We start from the raw sequence: 17250 nt of genomic DNA on the forward strand, positions 1-17250 counted from the left end.
TTCTGTTGTGCTTGGAATTGACATTCACTGGCAACAAGACTGGACCTTTTGATTACTTGACAGATCACATATATTGGAGAAAGCTGCTATTGTTTTACATTTTCTTAAAACCATATCCATCTTAGTCCATCTGAAAACATCCCTGCTTGACAAAGCAGAGTTCCTGGTCAGAGAAATTTTTTTAGATATTATTTGTATGCCCATGTAACATAATAAAGGGTCTTTTGAAGAAAGCAGTTGAAGTTGTGCCTGCTTTTGAGTGATCCACTTGATTGGGTTAGTGCGTGCTGGTGGCTTACTTTCTGCTAACACATTCTTGAATTGAGGTTAGTGTGAACAGACTTGAAGAAACAAATGGTATCAAATATGCCAGGATGGCATGGCTCATACTGAAAGGGAGGAAGCAGGTAAAAAGTATTTGAATGATGCATATTTGAATGGAGCACTTTTTCTAAGCATATCCTACAGATTTTCATATTAGCTCTGGGTCTGGCCTCACTGTTTATAGGGTTTTACACTGTTTGTATGCTTGCACAACTACCAGAAGCTTCTTTGTTCTCAGGGCAGGGTAGGGCCTGAAATGAGGCCAAATGAGGGCCTGAAATATGTTTCCCTCAGTGTTTGAAATACATTGTGTGTACGGCACAGAGATTTTGCACCAAGTGATGTTTCAGCAGTAAACGTTGATCAGGTTTTTGGTTCTTTCTGATACTCCTTACTGAGCAAGCAACCCTAAGAGTTTGTAGCTGGTGGCAAGGGGAGGCATTAGGGTTTGATATGGGAGGGATCGGACAGCAACAAGGGGAAAATATAGGTTGTATGTGAGGAAAGGTGTTATCAGTAAGGTCTGATGAGTGCCCAGATGTCTGACATGTCTCCCTGCCATGTGCAGGATGGTAGTGCCAAAGGGCTCAGGCAGTAAAGGCAAGTCTTTCTTCCTTCCCCATGTCTAGTGAGGACAGCCTGAGCTCTAGTGCTCGCTGTGCTGCCTTAGTCAGCTTAGTTACTGCAACCACAGATAAGTCAGTGCAAAAGCACGAAAGGATTGTCCCCTCTAAGAGGCCTTAAGGGACATTGTCTTCAGTAACCACTTCTTGGCCACTGTAATATTGAAGACTTGGCTCAGAGGTAGCTGAGGTGAAGAGGCACTCATAGGAGTTGGGCTGTGAGCAAGGATGTGGTCTGTGTTAGTTTTTGTGATCAAATATAGTTATGCAGTGTTGATGACTCTTGGCCTTTCCCGCTGGGACTGATAAATATTGGTGGGAACACCCATGGATGCAGCAGGCTGTCCTCATCCCCACAATAACTCCAGCGAGTTCAGGTTGTCAGGAGGCTCTGACCTTGATGGCATAGCCCACGTAGCGTTGGGGAAAGAGCTTCCAAGGGAAAGTCATTGGCCATCTCTGTACTGTCACAGCAAAGAATTGCAGGACAAGAGCAAGGGTTAAAGCTCTGAGTAGAACGGCACAGGAGCCCACCCAGAGAGATTTAACTGCGTGCCTCTTCCCCTGCAGTGCCTTCGTGAGTGTGTGTGTGTGTACATCTCTAAAATTCACTGCTGCCTAATTTCCCTTCTTCAAAATATCAACCAATATCTATGCCAAGGAACCTAATAATCTATTTATTAAAATGAGACAGACAATAAGTTTGTGTGGGGAAATGTTAAGGCAGTGCACATTGATCATGCTGATTTAGGACAGTACTGCCATCGCAGCATTTCCGTAGACAAATTCTTTGCAGCTAATTGCATTATAAATTCTGCTAAACCATTTTCATAAGGTATTTCCCTAAGATATAAGCCCTCCATCAAAAATAAAACCAAAAAGAGCAAAGGAGCAGTTGTGGGGTTTTTTTTCTAATTAAATGTTATATGAAAGTAAGACGAGAGGAAAAAATGCAAATCGTATTAATTAAATGCTAAGTCTGCTCTAAGAGGCTAGTTTTAAACATCGTGGGACATGTTGAAACTCAAACAGATTTTCCAACTGAAAGCCAAAAAAGTAGAGTCCTGAGGTCTTTGTCCTCAGATCAAGGTGGTCCTGAGCCATCCCAGGTCAGGATTTGGACGTCACTAAATTTCAGAGGTGGTAATCCTGGCATGTCATGAATCTTAACTGTCCCAAAAAGTGACCCAGATGAGGCCTGGATGCTGGACCACCTTCAAGAGAGCCCAGGGAGTGCGACAGTGGGAATCAGCTTCTTCTTCCTCCCGCTGTGGTGGACCGTGGCCATGGGTCACGCTGCCTGCAGTGGGTATCCCGGGCTAGAGACACCGGTAGGAAACAGCAGTCATGGTGTACAGCTGGTATGAACACCTGTGGTGTTCACCAGAGAGCAATTCCCCCAAATCCTCAGTGGTAGTACTTAGCAAAGTGCATATATACAGGGGATCTCAAATGTTTTTATCAAGCTGGGTCAGAAGACACTGAAGCACAGAGCAGTTAATTGGATTTCCCAAGGAAGCATAGCAAGCCGCGGAGGACTGAGCCTGGCTTCCTTGTTTCCCAGCCTCCAGCACAAAGCGGCAGACTGTTGCCCACACTATTTTAATATTTCTTTGGGTGGCTGGGAGCAAAGCATGACATTTCTTTTCTTCCTTTCATATTGAAGGGCACAAATTCTCATTCCTTGGAAATATTTGTCACTTTGTCACTGTGCCTATACAGATTCTCTCCTTGGTTCCTACAAGTGATGTGGTGTGAGCTCATTTTAGACTCCAGGCAGGGAGCAATCGCAGTCAGACCAGGAGGAGGCTGGGTTTCCTCCAGTTCTCATGTAAGAGATGTTTTAGATAATGCCCATTTCCAAAAAAGTTATTTGGTAGTTCAGCAATTGGGAAATTTCTTTGCCAGGGTACTTTTGCCATAGGAAAGCCTTTCCTTATAACGTCTTCTATGAAACTGGGAGTTGCAGCTCCCAGGGTAGCTGTAGCTGTCAGTCTTCTATTGGATTAGAAGAAATAATTTTCTTTTCTTCCTCCTCCTCTCCCCCTCCCCATGCAGTAAAATTATTCGCTTACAAAGAGATTGGAAGATAAATGTACTGCCTGTGGTCTTGTCTTTGAGCCTATGGGTAGCTCTGATCATTTCAGTGGTCACAGATGGGATGTGGCTAAGCCCTGACTGTGCCATGGGCATGTGCACAAGGCGAGACCCCGCTCACTAACTGTAGCCTCCTAAAAGTTGGGCACCCACTGTCGGCAGGTTGCCCTGCTGCTGCTGGGGCTGAGGGGACAGGGGCTTCCCCAGAAGACAATTTTCATCTGCACCTGCCTTCAAACAGGAAGGAGACTTCTCCTCACCTTGCCAACAGAGCCACAATGCCTGAAGCTTAGGTGGCTGAAGTTAGATGGGTCAAATAAAGCTAATGAAGCTCGGTATTTCATGGACTTGAGCATTAGTTAATTAATTTTAATCTTTCCCTCAGCTGCGTTGGGTAGGAGGTGTTGGTCTCAAGGGGGAACTGAGGAAAAGTGGTTCCCTCAGGAGCATAGGATTGTGGCAGAACAACCACTAGTTCCCAGGACTAGTTGCCTCATTAGACCTCTCCATCTCTCTGCTCCAGACAGGAGAGATGCTCATACCTTCTTTAAATGTGCTGTACCCTCATCATGAGGACACTGTAGCAAACACGCCTAGTGTTGACTACCAGATCAAAGGAGTGAGTTCCCTGCATGACAACCATTAAAGGTGCACGTAGGAGCAACATAGGCCAGACATATGTGTAAGAAATTTAAGCCAGGGTTTAGTTGAAAAAAACCCGTCACAGAAGTTCCTCAGCCAAATTCACAGAAATCCGATTACTATAAAGATGCAGGAGAAAGTTCTGTAAAATTATTGCATATCCCCCTCCCCAAATGGGATTTTATCCTTGTGCATAGGAAACAGCTGGCATAGCAATGGGCTTTAATCTGGGGAGAGGGGGACATCTGCTTGCTGGTGGGAAAAGTAATAGTAATTCTTGCAAAAAGCAAAGAAGGGGGGGGAAGAGGGGAGGGAGAAAAAAACCATTTCTGAATTTTTATGGTAAAAGGGGCATTTGTGGTTCTCATTTTTTATGTTATTGTTGCCAACAATTGTTACATGGTTGTAAAATTTTTAAAGTAATTTTAGTTTTTCCAAAAGTGACCATGATTTGTTACTTATACTGTAGCTTACAGAAGTGACACACTTAATATCGGGGGGTCCAAACCTGGATATCTACCAATGGAGATGGAGATCAGGTAAATGCACACCTGCTCTTCCAAAGAGAAAAAGCTGCCGTTTGGCAACTGGTTTGAGAGGGAGCTGCAGGCTATAACATGAGCATTTTGGAAGAGATTAGATTGAGCGCTGCCATTAATCACCAACTTCCGTGTAGGCCCAGCATGGTTCTGTGTGACAATGATGTTCAGACAACACGCCATCTACCAGGAGACTCCAAGTCTCTGGAGAAGGCTCTGGGTTCTGGCCCTAGCAGTAGCTGAGCACAAGTCCACCAAAGGAGACCTGGCAGGAGCTGTGGTCCCCGCAGACTAGCCCCATAGCAAGTGCGATGTACCATCTTACTCTCCCAGCCGGAGGGAAGGCGGTGGTGGCTGCAACAGAGACCATGATGGAGAAGGCAGGTGAGAGGGAGGTGTCTGCAGGTAGAAAAGAGTAATTATGTGGCACCATTGCCATGCCTGTCATCTCCTCTTCTCTTTTACAGACACTTAACAAGAACAATTTGATACCAGATGACAGGACCAACTTCTACCCGTTGCAGCAAACCAATGTGTACACGACAACCTATTATCCCAGTACACTGAATAAATATGACTACAGGCCTGAGGCCTCCCCTGGAAGGACCTTTACCAACAGCTGATGATGGACAGATCCTACAGGACTGGATCACTTCCTACATGAATTTTTTTTAAATTGGTTTTATGGACCAAATATTGGCCCAGCCTCTAGATGTAAATATTGTACAGTAGGGTCTTTTTTTTTTTTTTTTCCTTTGGTTAATTGTATTTCTTGTAAACAGCACATCTCCTTACAAGGACAAAAATGCATATGGACTATTCTGCAGAGCTTTTTGGATATTTGGCTGGAGATGGCTCTTAACTACTGCAACTGTTTATGGCTGGAAGATCAGCATTGCTGTCCAAGGCCGACGTTGTCAAGGAGGTGGCTGTGTGCTGGGCTTGGTGGCCACCATGCAGCAGCATGTGACACACAGGTGCAGGTGCACTCTAACCAAGGCAAGGGGTGGCCTCCTGGGGCAGGGGTGTCTGTCTGGTGAGTAGCATCCTTCCTGGGACAGGATAGCAGTGGTGCACTGGATGACACGCAGCTCATGAGACAAGCCGAGCGGGACTCCATCGTGCCAACAACTTGAAGAAAGTTTTCTTTTTCTTTTCCTTTTTTTATTTTTGATCTTTTTTTAATCTTTCGGAAAAAAAAAAAAAAAAAAAAAAAAAAGTAACTTTCTAGGGCAGTGTTCCCTGTATCTTCAACAGAATCTTTTCATATTACAGGAAATACTCTCTGCAGCCTTCTTTGGTAATATGCAGTTCAGCTGATGAGAAACAACAGACAAACAAAGTGCATTACCCAAAGAAGCTTTCCAGAATGTTTCCAGTCTTAATTAAAAGAAAATTATACAGGCAGTGAGACACTAAGAAAAGTAAATGTTGGAATAACATCGGAGACATGAACTTGGAGTGCCTAACAAACAAAGATGTTTATATCACTGGAAAAAAAGATGTGATGATTGCCGCACAAGAGCCATGGGCTTTTTTTCTTTCTTACTTTTTCTTTTTTTCTGAGATAGTGTTAACTCTTTTTGTTCTAGCTTTGATCCTGATTGTGTCTGCCAGATAAGGCGGCTTTAGAGACCATGCTCTTCTTGTGGGAAATCACCATGCTTTGGGCTAATTTTTCCTCTTGTTTTATTGTTGGTTTTTAGTTCATTTACTTTCAAAGAGTGAATAATTCTGACTTTGCAGGGGGGAGGGTATTTTTGTAAGGAATGTTTCCATAGTCTGACATGACCCAGAAAGTCTGCTGCACATTCTTATAGTGTCTTCCAGTCAGTACTCTATGAAATAGTAACACAGCTGAGTAATGTGCATTGTTTGCCAATATTTCTTTAATTTTCATGAACAAAACCAACCCAACAAACAAATGCTGCTGCAGCTATTGAAGTAAATCGGGGCAGTAGCATTATTAAACAGTATATCCAGCCTTGAAATGTAATTTTGTGTATGTGTGTGACTGTGTCTATAAGAACTGTATTAGTTTGATGCAGAAGCCATGTTGTCTACAACCAGATGTTTGTCTGACATAATTGTTTGGCAAAAAGGAAACTTATTGCTGGTGCTTAATGTACAATTACATCCAATGTGTTAGCAACGTGAACAAGTACACCGCTGTTATCATTCAGTGTTTCTAAATATTTATAATGAACTCCTGATGCTAAGGATTTTAGAATGTTGCAATACTGAGCATGTGATAAAAGTACACCCCCGAAACGCGCATGAGCTCCATGTGGTCCTGAGCTTGGCTTTGTTGTCTGCATCTTACTTGAGCAATTTCCATGCCTGTGCTTGGCCATTGACTCGGCCATGTTCCCAGAAGTCCTGTTTGTCTTCGCTTTATTTCAAATTTCGCTGTAAGCCGATGCTGATCGGTTCTCAGTGCTATTCCTTTGCAGTTGCTTATTTGGAAGCCCAGCTTGGGCTGTGTACTCAGCTCTTTCATGTAGGCAGCCGGTAGGAAATGAAGAAAGACCGTGTTGCTTCATGACAAGTATATTGCTTTTCCTTTGAGGAAAAGCCAACATGGCTCTGTAAGCCTGTGTTATGGTGGTTTGACCAGAAGGCAAGAATAAAGTAGCCTCCCATTTTTAAATTACTTTGACTTCAGTTTGCAGTGATTGAAGGCTGTAGGGATATTTGTATAAGTGGGGTCATTAGCCCTGCCACGACAACACCTTAGGTGTGGTGCCAATGATTTTCAGCAGTTGTTTTTTCTAATTTAGCAGCTCATCCTGCTTCTGCTCTGGTCTCAGGAGGTGAAACAGAGGGAACAGAGGAAGAGAGGTGCCCTTAAATAGATGTCCTTGCATTTGAAGCAGCAGGGTCAGGAGCTGCTGCAGACCTCAAAGTTCTGGCTGAAGCAACTTGCTGCAACCCTCCAAGTAGGCACAGCAGCTCAGCAGCCCTGACCCTGCCTGGCAGTGCTGCCAGGGTGAGAGCGGCAGGAGTGAAGCGAGATCGCCAGGGAAGCAGGAGAGCACCAGTAGCAGGTACCAGCGCCTGCAGGGAGACTCTTCCCAGGCCCCTACATCCCATTTGTGGAGCAATGCCTTTGTGCCTCATGCCATAACGCAGCCACCTTGTCTCGCTCAATTTCTGTGCCCCTCACAGCCATGCTGAAAATCCTGACTTAAAGTAGTTCTAACAAGTATGTAGCCTAGGGGTTGAAAATTATTACATTAGACTATCAGGATGGGATTTTCCAGCTTTGATTTATATGATTCAGAAGAAAACATTGGCTTCCAAGATCACTTTAGCAATTGTAAAATTAAAGCTATCTCCAAGCTTCCCCTTCAGAACATTCCCTGTATCAACACATTCTGCAATTACCATGCACGTGGCAGGATTACAGCTGGAGTCTGGGGGGATGCAAGCAAGTCAAATCTTGCAATTATTTTAATTTTCTATTTTTCCTTTCTTTTTTTTTCCCCCTCCTTAAACATTTTTCCATTTTCAGCTTCACAGAATAACATGATGTAGATCGCTTTATTTTTCCCAAAGTGCCACATACCAGCTGAAATTATTTAAATGTGCAGCTCACCAAGATAGGTCATTACTGCCATTGTGCTCAGGAGGTGGATATTTTGTAGGCTATTGGAGGGCAGATGCTTCGAGCGTGGTTCATGTGGTTATAGTTTCATCAAGCCATTCCTTCTTACCAGCCATCCAAATGGATTCATCCCTTTTTCATATAATTGGCAATCACAGCAAGGGTCTGTAGACTCCATTCAAGCAGAAAGTAGAATCTAGGAGAGAGAAGAGAGAGTGAAAAAAAGAAATCAGAATGCTTATTACTCAATTAATGTTTGCATGAGAGTGCAGTTCTTTAAGGACTATGTTAATGCGGTGTGAGGGTTGCATTTTTTATGAGCTCTCTAATGCGTGGCAGGTTAATGACACCATGTACAGTGATATTCTTGCGATCCAGGTAATTTGGCAGCTCGATCATCAGGTCTGTAATATCTGTAGCAGCTTGAATTGCTCCTGCAGCTGGATGTTAAAGTTGCTAAAATTTCCTATTCCTAAGGCCATCTTAAAGTACACTGGAAATGCATTTAGTTCAGGAGCATTGCTTTCCAAAAGACTCATCTTGCTGTATTTTTTTATTTTTTCTTTCGCTTCTGAGATAGAGAAGGGGGACCCTGGGCAGTTCCTATGTTGATCTAGAGATACTGGTTCTCTGCAAACCTTTTGGATGGGATTCAGGTATACAGTAGGTAAAATATGATGGAAGTCTTACAGTCAAGTATGTAGCCGAAACATCTTTAATTAGGCCATTCTTCTTTGTTTTTCCATGGAAGTGGCTGCCTTTCTCCCTCCAGAAGGGGTGTGCATTATGGTATTTTCCAGGCTGTGTTGTGCCACTGCTGGGGGGGGCTTTGCTTGATCAGCTGTCACCCAACAGAAGTAACCTGTGCAGCTCACTACTAGGCAAACCACTTGATGATCAAATCACAACACAAGAGGTGCTGTTGCTCTAAGACCGCACTTGAACGTTCAGCATATGAGCCAGGGCTGCTCTTAAATATATGAACTATACAGATAGTATAGGAGAGGAATATGTATTGTCTTAGCACCACTGTTCCTAATGCCTTACGTTCAGAAGATGAGATGGTTGGTTTGAGATCAACAGAGAATAGGAATGGAGTCCATGTCTGATGCAGACAATTTGACGCCTCCAGTGTTAATCTGATGTTAAGCCCACCTGCAGAGAAAATTGCTGTCCACTGAGATTGATTTATTCTTTGTACCAAATGTAGTGGGGGGAGAGTTATATATATATAAATATATATATATATATATAAAAAATGTAAATGTAAAGTTTGTGTAACAACTTACTCTTTTTTTGTAATAGTGTATACATCTATCAGTGGATAGATACAGTATATATTTATAATATATACACACACAAAATATATATTTAGCAAAATGCCTGGAGAGGAAACTTAGAATAAGAAAGGCAGTGCTGGTATTCAAATTCCACAGGGACAAAGTAAAGAAAAAAAAAACCATGTAAAAAATCTAGTATCCTTTCCATTAGGTTTAAAAAAACACTTTTAAGCTAAATGAAATATAATATTTTAATTGAAAAGAAAATTGATTTTTCTAGTTAGAAATGGTGATTCTCCCTAAATCATTCTGTTTAAGAATGATTAAGAAAAAGATTCTTGTTACTGCTTATATTTTCTGAATAAGCCTCCCAAATCTGTCATGTGTATCACTCTATTGTTTTTGTAATTATAAGTAGGGAGTAATTGTGCAAAGAAAATTAAAATAGCAAGTAGGAGTAACAAATATCATACCATTAGAGCAAAAGACATCATCTATTAGAATGGGGAAAATATCATCTTCCATGTTAAAGAAGTTAGTAACTGCCTTCTGAGTTATTGATCAGCATTATAAGCTTTGCCTTACTGTCACACTAGGAGGTTTTAGTACAAAATTTAGGGAACAGAAACCCTGCAACCCATGGCTTTTGTTTTCCAGAGGGGTCCAAAGAAGCCACCAGGCCACGGGAGTCAGGCACCTGGTGCCCTGAGTGGCTTTGGAGCTTCCAGCGTTAGTGGCCGAGGCTCAGCAGCTGTTGCTCACCCTGTCACATATGCATGGCAGGGCCTGGCACCCCTTGGAGCCATCTGGAATAATGGGGAAATACCCAGTAAACTGGGTGTGAAGGATTTTTTTTTTTTCCAACAGATCACTTTAATGCCCTTGTGAGCAAGGCCCAGACTTGGAACAGGTGAATCTTCCCCTTAAGCTTGTTAGGAGGAAACGTCGGACATCTTCAAGAGCAGCTATGGGGTAGGTGAGCAAATCCACAGATTTTGGTGCTGCCTGACTGCCAGAACCTTCAAAACTGGATAGAAACCCCTCCGGAGCTAGGTCCTTGTGGGACTTATCCAGTCTCAGCTGTTCTGCCAGGAAATTCCTCCTTTGGACCCTTTGGGAAATTTTTATGTCTGCATTAGTCCTGGCTGGAGGAGCAAAACCAGCAACCCACTGTTTAGCCACAAATACAAGTACTCAAGAGCATTCAACACAGGTTTGGGTCTTGAACTTGATTTTATTTCTGTTCTGCCTCCACCCTCGGCTGCAAATTCACCTCTGCTATTCGAAAGGGTTCAGTGTTGTAAGAGCAGCATTTGGCTTTCTGCGAGTGCCAGCCGCGGTTTGGTTTTAAACAAATCTGATCATGAAAAGTATTAACACTGCACTCTGGTTCTGAAACCTCCGTGAGCGGGATGCTCTTAATTCGCATGCCACGGAGTCAGGCAGAGGTCGGCATGGAGGGGCCATTAATAACTGAAGCAAAACCGTTTTTAGTGCTTAAAATGTCAAACAATGTAAAAGCCAGCCAGCCGCATGACAGTGTGGTTTCCATCCACACACCCCTCCTTAGCTAACACCCAAACCTGCGCATACTTAAAAGTGAAGTGGTTAATTAGGAGCATTCCCATAGAGGGAGCTTTAGGGAGGCTGAGAGGTATGCGAGATGGAAATGATAGGATTTAGCTTGTAATTGAGGTGGGAGAGTGACAGATGCAATACTGGATCTTGGATACATGAGAAATTATTATGTGAACAGAGAATGCTTGCCCCAAAACAGCAAAACCTGGAGAGTATTATTGGACTCTGTTGTGAAGGCACATCACCCTTCCTATGCAATTGAACTTGATCGTACTTTAGTATAAAGGTGACCTAGACTGTAATCACTGCCTTTAGACACTGTGAATTTTTTTTGGGTACTCTGTATTTTTATATATTGTACAATGTAAAGAATAATTCAGAAATAAACCAGACCAACCTGGCAAGCCTGTGAGTTATTTTCCCCTGTGGCTGACGGGCAGTGGGGCTGGGGCTCCCGAGCAGCGCTGGCAGGAGGGGTCAGCGGGAACGCAGAGGAGCTCCCTCCTGACACTGATGGCCGAGTGCTGTGCAAAATTCACTCAGCTGCTTGTGCAGGGCTGGGGAATTGCAGCACATGTCCTTCGTCCTGCCTCCCTGTCTGCACTCCGGCTGCATCCTGAGGCTCAAGTTTGGATTTGTTGAGTTGTAGACGAAGTGGTTACAAAACTGTGTTATTGAGAATAACGTCAAAGTCTGTCACTGCAGTTCAACTCCCCTCCCACGCAAGCCCGAATGTTGGAGTACAGCTCTACACCAAACCTGGGGTGCATTTGAAAAATGGTATTTCTGAGTAAGGTGCCCAGTGAGGTAAGATCAAAGCTGTCTGGAATTCGTGGTGCCAAATCCACGTCCAGTTCCGCGGTACACATCGCCTCTCTGCTCCCCACACGTGACACGAGTCTCCAAGGACACAACTGCTTACCATACCAAGGAGATGGGCTGGCTGCAGCGAGCAAAAAACCACTCGTCTTCTGCAGAGCCTTTCAGGTGTACGTGCTCACTTGCAATGAAATCCTGTCGCTGCTCCTTCTCGGACCCTACATATTGATGCGAAAAGTTATAAAAAGCTGAGGGACACATTTTGATTGAAGGATGATTGTAGCCTCGTATTGAAGAACGTTATAGCTCTTGTTGCATTTATTAATCAAAGTAAAGACCATGAAAAGTGACAGAGTCAGGAACATTTTAGTTTATGTTCCGATACAGCTCAAGACTTATATTGAAGTTTCATACAGAAAATTACACCATAATGTCGTAAAAAATAGATTGGATTACTAATAACCTGAAACGTGCTACACCTGCATACATAATACTTTAATCCTACTAAATCATAAGCTATCATTTGGGTGTTTTCAGATTCTCAAGTGTGCATACAGGAATTTCTTTTCAATGCAGACCATTAAAAAGTAATTGAGAGGCACAAGATCAGTAAAAACAAACTTGCTGTGAATAAGATGGATTTTTTTTTTTTTCCCAGTTAGTTTGCACGATAACATGGGGAGGTCATTGCTGAATGATTTTGTTTTGCATCAAGACAACCTCTGTGCACAATTGGAGCAAAGTATCACGTTGGAACCTATTTCCAATTTCCTTAAAATCTGTCTACCACAACATTTTTTTCTAGCTGCTAATTTGATTCATTAACATAACAGTTTCATTTGTAGCCCCAGTGCATTTTGTGCTCTCACCTTCAGTACGCACCCCAGCTGTATCCTTTTCCCTCTTTAATTCTTAACTGTGTGCAGTAACCAGTGAAAGCTTTGTTACCTTGCAGATTCCCCATCGGCTCTTTATCAAGGCGAAGCCTCGAGGCTGTGCTGCTGGGGGTGGGCTGCCCTCCAGCACCCCCTGCCCAGGGGTTGCCAGGGTGCACCCACAGCAGCACGGGCAAATACGGAGCCCTGGGCCGGGGTGCGGAGCTTCCTGCGGGGACCCCAGCACCGTGGCCCCCTCCAACCTGCCTTTGGCAGCGCCCGGAGCGGGGAGTATTAGAAATGCAGGAAAAGGAGGTTCCTTGTAATTCATGTCTGTGTGTTTCCTCCCCGTTCCCTGCAATAAATACTTTAGGGATGCCCTGAGCCAGATGTTGCAGTGACAAACTTGTCCTTGTCCTCACCCTGTCCCTCCGTATTTTTCTTCTCCATCAAGGGCTGGAAATGTCCATGGCTGGTGGGGCACTTGCCTGGGCAAGGGCACAGCCAACACACGGCATTAGGGAGGGAAGGAGGGACAGGGAATTGCAGCCTGGCCCCGTTAATTTCAGTGCTGTGGAAATGTCGGAGCAGGGACTCGGATGAACGAGCTGTAACCACTGCAGAGCGGATGAGCAGCTGCGTATTGGCACCAGGGTGTTATCAAGAGCAAGTCGTGTCAGACCAAGTTAATTTCCTCCTCTGAACAGGCACCATGTCCTGCAGATAGTGCAGAAATAAGAAATATCCTGCAGTCTGATTTTTAGTAAGGCTTTCGACTCATACACAATCATCATACGCTGTCAAGAGCAGTGGCCGGGCAGAGGATCATGCAGACACCTTCCTCGGAAAGCAGTCAGGATGTGGCAATGAAAAAAAATCCCCAAGTGGATATCCTACTGCTGTTCCCAGCACCCCTACTAGTGCCCAGGACCCCCACCAGTGCCTCAGCCCCACCAGACGCCCCAGTCCCCTATCCTGACATGATCACAAGCCCTGGCTCCAACTCCCGCATTTCCCTCTGCCCATGCAGGCATTTTTCTCAGCTGTAAAAGCACATGCGGCTGTGCTGCCGTGACTGGGCACAGGGACAGTCCCCAAGCTTGGGGACAGTCCTTGAGTCAGCTGAAATCAGCTCAGTGCAGCCACCGAGGCGTGGACCTCAGCACAGAGCAAGCACCTCCTCGACATGCACGAGAGTTAACACTTGCCCACCAAAGCGTTGCTTCCTGTGGTGTCTTGTGTGTTTTTTCCCCTCGAGTGTACAGCCAAGAGACCACATGCTCTCAAGCACACAGCTCAATTACCAAAAGCTTTGGAGAGGCATTAAAAATGCTGTTTTGCTAACAGTTGAAATGTGTTTTGACATGGTTTGTTTTGTTCATTCATAAAAAGCCACTTGTGGAGTTGTCATTGCACTTTCTGTTTAAAAAAAAGCCGAGGTTCAAATTACTCAAGAAGGTGGCAGAGTCCAGCACTGCCCAAGTCTGCTCCAAAAAGAAAACAACCCAACAGAACCCCACCACACACACATATACCCTCCACACCCACCCAGTATGTGAGGGGAGGACAGACAATAAATTCCTTACATCATCAGAAATGGAGAGGATTTCCGGGACATTCTCCCCCCACACTGCCTGTCTTTGTTTGGTCAGCTGTCAAACCTTCAATCTGCTTATGATTTCCCCAAACCAAATTGTTTGCCTCTGGAGAAAGGACTGAATCAGGCAAAGGTAATTTTGTTTGTTGAGATAAAAGTCTGAAGCTGTCTCGCAGGAGGCTGACAGCAGCTGGGTAGACACCTTTTTCTGCTTCGTCCTGGTATGCTCGTAAGGCAGGTTTATATCACACTTTTTTTGTTGTGATTGACCCTATGTTGACCACCTTATGGCAGAAACTCAAGCACATGTAAGATTAGCTTTGTCTCATTTTAAAACTATAAAAAACAGAAGGAAACATTTCGTGCTGTACAGCAGCCATGCCACAACCACCCCTCAACTCCATGGTGTACATCTCTACAGAATGTGGAAGACACAACTTCTTGCTTCCTTGCCCCAGCTGAAGCAGATCTGGTATCCAGCAAACACTTGAAGCTCCTTCTGGTTGCGGGGCAGAGGTGTCTCCTGGCTAAGGACCTGTGCCATACCACTGTTGCACTTCAAAATAAGCTTTCTGAAGATTTTCAAGGTCAAACTTCACAGTTTATGAACCAGCAATTAGCTGGAAGCAAAAAGTAGAAAAGTAGTCCTGGTTTTCCATCACTCTGGAGACAGCGTGGTGTCTCCCAGACCAGGGTTAGCATGGACCATGGTGAACAGCAACAGGCTGTCAAGGTTCGATACATCTAACCTTGCTGTATTCTTCAATTTTTAAACCTCCCATAGTCATTTCCTTGCTGTCGTGGAAATAATGGAGCCAGCAATGGATTGCTCCCCTCTCAAGAGCAGGGTAATGAACAGCCATCAGAAACATTTGATATTTCCATGATGTGAAGCATCAATGGCCACAGAGAAAACTGTACCCATTTTTGCAGTACTTAATTTACTGTCACGAGCAAGCAATCTGTATGAGAGAGCAGGCATAATGCTGATACACTTTTATTACCCTGGCAGGAGCCACATTATTGTTTTCTGTTTTCACATTTCTTAGCAACAACATTTTTTTGTTCATAGATTTCTTCATAGCAGCTCAGCTGAAATTATTTTTATGTTGTACCCAATTTACATGCTGACTTACATCAGCCTGTCCACGAGCAAGACCCTTGCTTTCTGCCTGAAAGCCTTCTGGCAATTGTTGCTGTCTTCTCCCGATCCATCACTCCTGTGGCGCTGGAAGAGACAAACCTCACTGCCTGGCGGAGGCCGCCCATCCCGGGGAGCAGCTCAGTCCCTGGCAGTCCCCGCCACGCCGGGTGCTGTCACAGCCAAGGACAGTCTGGAGCTAATAGGTATGGACTTGTGCTCTGAGCACCACTTCTGTGCACCAGCCCAGAGACCCACACTCCTGTCCCTGCCAAGATAAAATCATCTCTAAGTACCACGTGAGCGTCCAAGGTAGGATGAGCTGCAATGCTTTGGCATAAGCTAAGACCTATTCTGAAAGTCTCTCTTGAAAAGGTCTTTTCTGCATTTCAGTGGCAGTTGAAGCCATTTCCGTAAGAGGCTGTGCTGTTCTACACCTCTGCTGCTCCTCTGCTCAACACAAACCCTTCAGAGCAGCCCTTTCCTTTGCCCACCAGAGATGGTCTTTCAACACCAAAACTCAACTGTGAAGCTACATCCATAATTCTGACCCTTGGCTCTGCAAAGGCAGGTTTAGGAGAGCCCTGAGGAGAGGTGGAGGTTCTGGATGCAGTGGGGTCAGTTCGTTGGCCACTGGCATTTCTTCTGCCCGCGCTCACTGAGCCCCACTCACAAGGGTCCCACTGAGGCAGCGTTTCCCCCGTGCAGCCCATGGGAGGTTTGCATCTCCTGCCCACTGCCTTTCAGTGCCCAATCCACACACTTACCATGGCTGTATGTCTGGGGCCAGGCAGACGGATGGACAGATGGATGGATACGCTTACTCACAGCGCAGCCCCTGCGGCCCCCAGGGAAGGGATCCAGCCCATCCTGGTGCCACCAGCAGAGCCCCTCCAGCCCCGGGACCTACCTGCAGATATGGAGCAAAGCAGAAAGCTCCCCAAAAGAAACCTTGCTGTGGCCATGGGACCTGCTGCAAAGACTCCTGCTGAGAGTCCGGGACTACCCGGGGCTGCCCCACCACCATGGGGCTGTGCTCCTGTGCTCATTTGGCTCCTGAAGAGTTAAGGAGGTTTTTGTAGCCCTTATCCAAGGATGACTTCACTGGGTGACTGGCCCGCACCAGGAGAGGAGGGTGTGCTGCTCCTGGCAGCTTGTGTGAAGAGTCCTGGCATGGTGCACACTCTGGGGCTTTCCCTCTGCCTGCTCAGGCCCAAGCTGTAGAAACAAAAAAAAAAATCCCTTGGTTGCAAGTTTGTGTTCATATGGTGGTGGGTGCAAACACCAGCAGCATGTGTCAGGTAGAGGCTAATGCGTTGATTCCCAATGGAACTCCCTGTCTGCAGCCCAAACCGTCCTCCTGGAGCAGGTACAGCACCACGGCACTCGGCCCTGTGACACCCCAGTGGGAGAGCAAAGGCAGACCCACCCCTGCGTGGGGGCTGCTGCTGTTCCCCGGCGTCAGCGTCCGCCGGTGCTGGACCGCAGCCCAGAGGTGCCGAAACTCCCGCACCTGGTACCTGCAAGTGGCCCAGACTTTTTCTCCAAACTCTGTTGGGCCTGCGGCCATTACACACAAGGGATCAGTGAGCAGCTCCTCCACATCTGGCCGCATCTGGGCACAAGAGTGAGTGCCTGCACTCAGGCTGGCCCCCAGCCCAGCCGCCCCTGCAGGGCCTGTCTGCTCATGTGCAGCTCCAGCGTGGTCAGAGAAGGAGCCACCAGCAGGCACCCAGCAAGGATGTGCTGATTGGGAAAGAGAGAATAAATGTCATTTATATGCCAGGGAGACATCAGATGTCAACAACAACAAAGATAAAATAGAAACCAGGTGAAAAAATCTCTTTGAGAAAGGATGAGCATAGAGGGGTTCACCAACACACAAAACTGCAGCAGGGATCCAAGATGGACCAGAGATGTGAGATGGGGGATGGATCAGCTCTCATCCCCCCAAGGACGGAGATTTCCCTAACACTGCAAAGATAAATAGGAGCAGGAACTGTATCATTAGAGGAGCCTTAAGCTCCCATATATAGCCTGGAAAGAGACTGTTGCTAAGAATAGTGGGGCCCAGATATTCCACAATACGAGAGTTGACAGATTTCTTCCCAGCACTAATAAGAAGTGA

The 17250-nt window shown here is 45.4% G+C and overlaps 1 protein-coding gene across 2 annotated transcripts in view; it reads left to right on the forward strand.

The window, feature by feature from the left end:
- The window catches only part of SEMA5B (semaphorin 5B), a 276944-nt gene extending 265850 nt beyond the window's left edge, over positions 1-11094 (forward strand). The window contains exons 24-25 of one of the 2 annotated variants that reach the window (XM_074910111.1): positions 4156-4225; positions 4693-4825. In XM_074910111.1, the coding sequence (XP_074766212.1) occupies positions 4156-4225; positions 4693-4700 (78 nt within the window). In that variant the 3' untranslated portion in view covers positions 4701-4825. Of the gene's footprint in view, positions 1-4155; positions 4226-4692 lie in introns of both variants that reach the window. The other variant, XM_074910110.1, reaches the window with a different exon arrangement.
- The last annotated feature ends 6156 nt before the right edge of the window (positions 11095-17250 follow it).

The sequence above is a fragment of the Athene noctua genome, chromosome 7, assembly GCF_965140245.1.
Source record: "Athene noctua chromosome 7, bAthNoc1.hap1.1, whole genome shotgun sequence".
NCBI lineage: Eukaryota > Metazoa > Chordata > Aves > Strigiformes > Strigidae > Athene > Athene noctua.